We start from the raw sequence: 3,221 nt of genomic DNA, 5'->3' as shown, positions 1-3,221 counted from the left end.
TTGATATTTCTTCATTTCATCTGTTACACACATTTCTGTTGCATATGTAACTGACGAAATGCAGGAATACCAAACCCACACTTCAGGTTTTTCCCTCATAATTAAACGTGCACTTTTTCATTACATCATAACCCCATATGGGCTGCATAGAACCCTACTGGATCACACAGCAGAGGGAGTTTAATGCCAAAACTATTAAGAGCCACAGCCAAAAAAAGATTAATTTTGCCACACCTAGTGCATTCATTTCCACTTTGTGTGTGTGTGTGTGTGCGTGTGTGTGCACAAACATGCATACAAACACACATGTGTATGCATAATGAATCACGTGTTCAATTTTAGTGTGACTATGTATTCCACATACATTTGTTACCCTTAATGCAATTCTTACACACACTCAATTTGTCATAATGTAACAAGGTTAAGTTTTATATATACACACATATATATACATATGTGTATTTATATATATATATATACACACACGTACACACACAGATATATGAGAGACAAAGAACAGGTATTCTTAAATAAACAAAACAAATTAAAACATAACAGTCATCTTAGAATGTATATACATATCCATATACACAGGCATGCATGTACTTATGCCCATGCATACATACATACACACATGCTCATGGTTTCACCCACTCACACATGCATTCATGCTCAGAAGAGTCTATCTCAAGCTTGCAGTGAGGGGTGTTCACTGGTTGGGTGACTGTGTCTCCTTGTTACTTCTACTTCCTCTTCTTCTCATCATGGCATCCAGTTGCCAAGCTGGTTGCGTTCGAGATGTTTGTTGTTGTCGGGGATCTGGAAGCAGCCAACTGGGTAGACGCCGATTGTCCGGTTAAACAGGTTCAGGTTGAAACTAGCGCAGCCGTTCAGTTGGGTCTTGTGTTCTTCGTGCACATTCACTTGGAATGTCACATTGGAGAACTTCACACAGATCTCGGCAGCTTTAGACTTTGAGCCGAGACAGATGAGTGGAGGATTTTCAGCTGTTTGGGGGAAAAAACAGAAGAAAATAGAGTTAAAAGATAGTGAATGAATAACTAAACAAACAGAGAGAGAGAGAGAGAGAGAGAGAGAGAAGGGGGGAGAAGGAGAGATAGAGAGGAGAGAGGGGAGAGATAGAGAGGGAGATAGGGAGAGATAGAGAAGGGGGAGAGAAAGAAGGAGAGATAGAGAGAGAGAGAGGAGAGAGAGATAGAGAGATAGAGAGAGGGGGAGAGAAGGGGAGAGGGAGAGGAGAGAGAGAGGAGAGAGAGAGAGCAGAGAGAGAGAGAGAGAGAGAGAGAGAGCAGAGAGAGAGAGAGAGAGAGAGAGCAGAGAGAGAGAGAGAGAAGACAGACAAATAGACAGATTAACAGGTAGAAAAGATAGACAAATGTAAACATGGAACCTGATCTCTAATAGTTTCTATAAATAAACATGATAAAATCTTTATGATTAGCACTCTTGTTTCATTCTTGATTATTAATATCTTTTATCTTTTATCTTCAGTTTGTTGAAGTCATTAGACTGTGGCCATACTGGGGGGCACCACCTTGAAGAAATTTGTAGTTGATGAATCGACACCGGTACTTAAAACCTGGTACCAGAGACTTAAGATACCAACACTGGTTGTCAAGCAGTGGTGGGGGACAAACACACGGGCTTCTTTCAGTTTCCATTGACCAAATCCACTCACAAGGCTTAGGTTGGCTTGAGGCTATAGTAGAAGACACTTGCCCAAGGTACCACACAGTGGGACTGAACCCGGAACCATGTGGTTGGTAAGCAAGCTACTTACCACACAGCCACTCCTATATATATATATATATATATATATATATACATACAGGGTGGCCAAAAGTAGGTTTACAGTTATTCAACTATCTCTTTCGCATTAATATATTAACAGTTTAGATCTTAATTATAAAAAAAAATATGAAACCATTATTCTAATTTAGTTAATTTTGTCAAGCTCCCATTTCAGTTTGTGAGATAGAAATTTAAATGTAATAAAATGTTTCAAAAGAAATTTAAAGTGCCTACGTGATATCTGTAAACTTTATTTTGGGCCACCCTGTATATTGTTGTTTTGGGAGAGCTCTTATGCCAATAACAATAACACAAGCACTGGATCAATATCATTTCTTTATTGTTAGTCATTGTTGTTCAATGTGCTGGTAAAACAATGAACAAATGATTGATTAGTTAGTTGGTTAGATATTTAATCGATTGACTGACAAAAAAGAAATGATATTGAACCAGTGCTTGTGTTTTGTCATTATTGGTGCAATGACCTTCCCAAGACACAACAAAATTTGTTTGAACACAAATTCACATATAAATTTGGAAAACAAATACAATAACAAAGTAAATGTCTGTCTGTCCGTCATCTTGTATGAATGTATGTATGTATTTGTGGAAGAAGAAGACCCAAGAAGAGATGTGATAAAGTACTGAAGTCTAATCTCAAGATGCCAAGCCTTATGGTTAACTACTTTTTGAAGTTTGACATTCATGCTGGTAAACACGGTCCGGGCCATATTTTACATTGCTTGGAGTTTCTACCTATCGCAATGGAGCACCATTGACATACATAGTGATATGGATATTCCTAACTGAAAAAAATGTAATGATATGGATAATCTTGATTGTATGTTTTTACTTTTGCCTGTTTATTACTAGGCTGTTTTAAATTTGTCATACTGTTTACGCCAATTTCGAGCATTGGCTTTATTAACATTAAAATACCTTCTGGCAGCTCTAATGTCACGTTCAAATGCATATTCAACATATTCAATTTCTTCTTCACAGTAAACGATTCATAAGTTCTGCCCACATTGACAATATTGGTAATGACAAATTTTTAAGATTGCTTAAGATTTTGTTAAGATTGCTTATCATTGCTTAACATAAGTGTGAAAGGGATTAAAATTTCAATACTCCATATCAAAGGTTCCGAAAAGAATAGGTGGAAAAGAATTCTGTTCACATAATCAATTTGATTGGTCACCTTCCTCTGTCAGTTGAGTAAAGTGTCATCCAAGCTGATATTTATTGGTATTTAAACTTAATTTGCAACACCTCTGCATGTTTATCAGCTTTTTTTTTTGTTAGTAATTCTTAACAACTTTTCCTGTGGAGCAAAGATTGTTTGTCAACATAACATGGAGGTCCTGGTTTAGGACGAATGCTGCTGTAATTTAACCCTAGGAGACATT

General features: G+C 37.1%; 1 protein-coding gene across 1 annotated transcript in view; it reads right to left on the bottom strand.

Annotated features, from left to right (window-relative positions):
• Nucleotides 1–6: 6 nt before the first annotated feature.
• LOC106872448 (uncharacterized) overlaps nucleotides 7–3,221 on the bottom strand; it is a 42,564-nt gene continuing 39,349 nt past the window's right edge. The window contains exon 4 of the mRNA XM_052970858.1: nucleotides 7–1,007. Coding sequence (XP_052826818.1) covers nucleotides 763–1,007 — 245 coding nt within the window. The 3' untranslated portion in view covers nucleotides 7–762. The remainder of the gene's footprint in view (nucleotides 1,008–3,221) is intronic.

This window comes from Octopus bimaculoides, chromosome 9, assembly GCF_001194135.2.
Source record: "Octopus bimaculoides isolate UCB-OBI-ISO-001 chromosome 9, ASM119413v2, whole genome shotgun sequence".
Lineage (NCBI taxonomy): Eukaryota > Metazoa > Mollusca > Cephalopoda > Octopoda > Octopodidae > Octopus > Octopus bimaculoides.
Note: the sequence above shows the minus strand (reverse complement) of the source record. Positions and strands in the feature narration are given on the sequence as shown.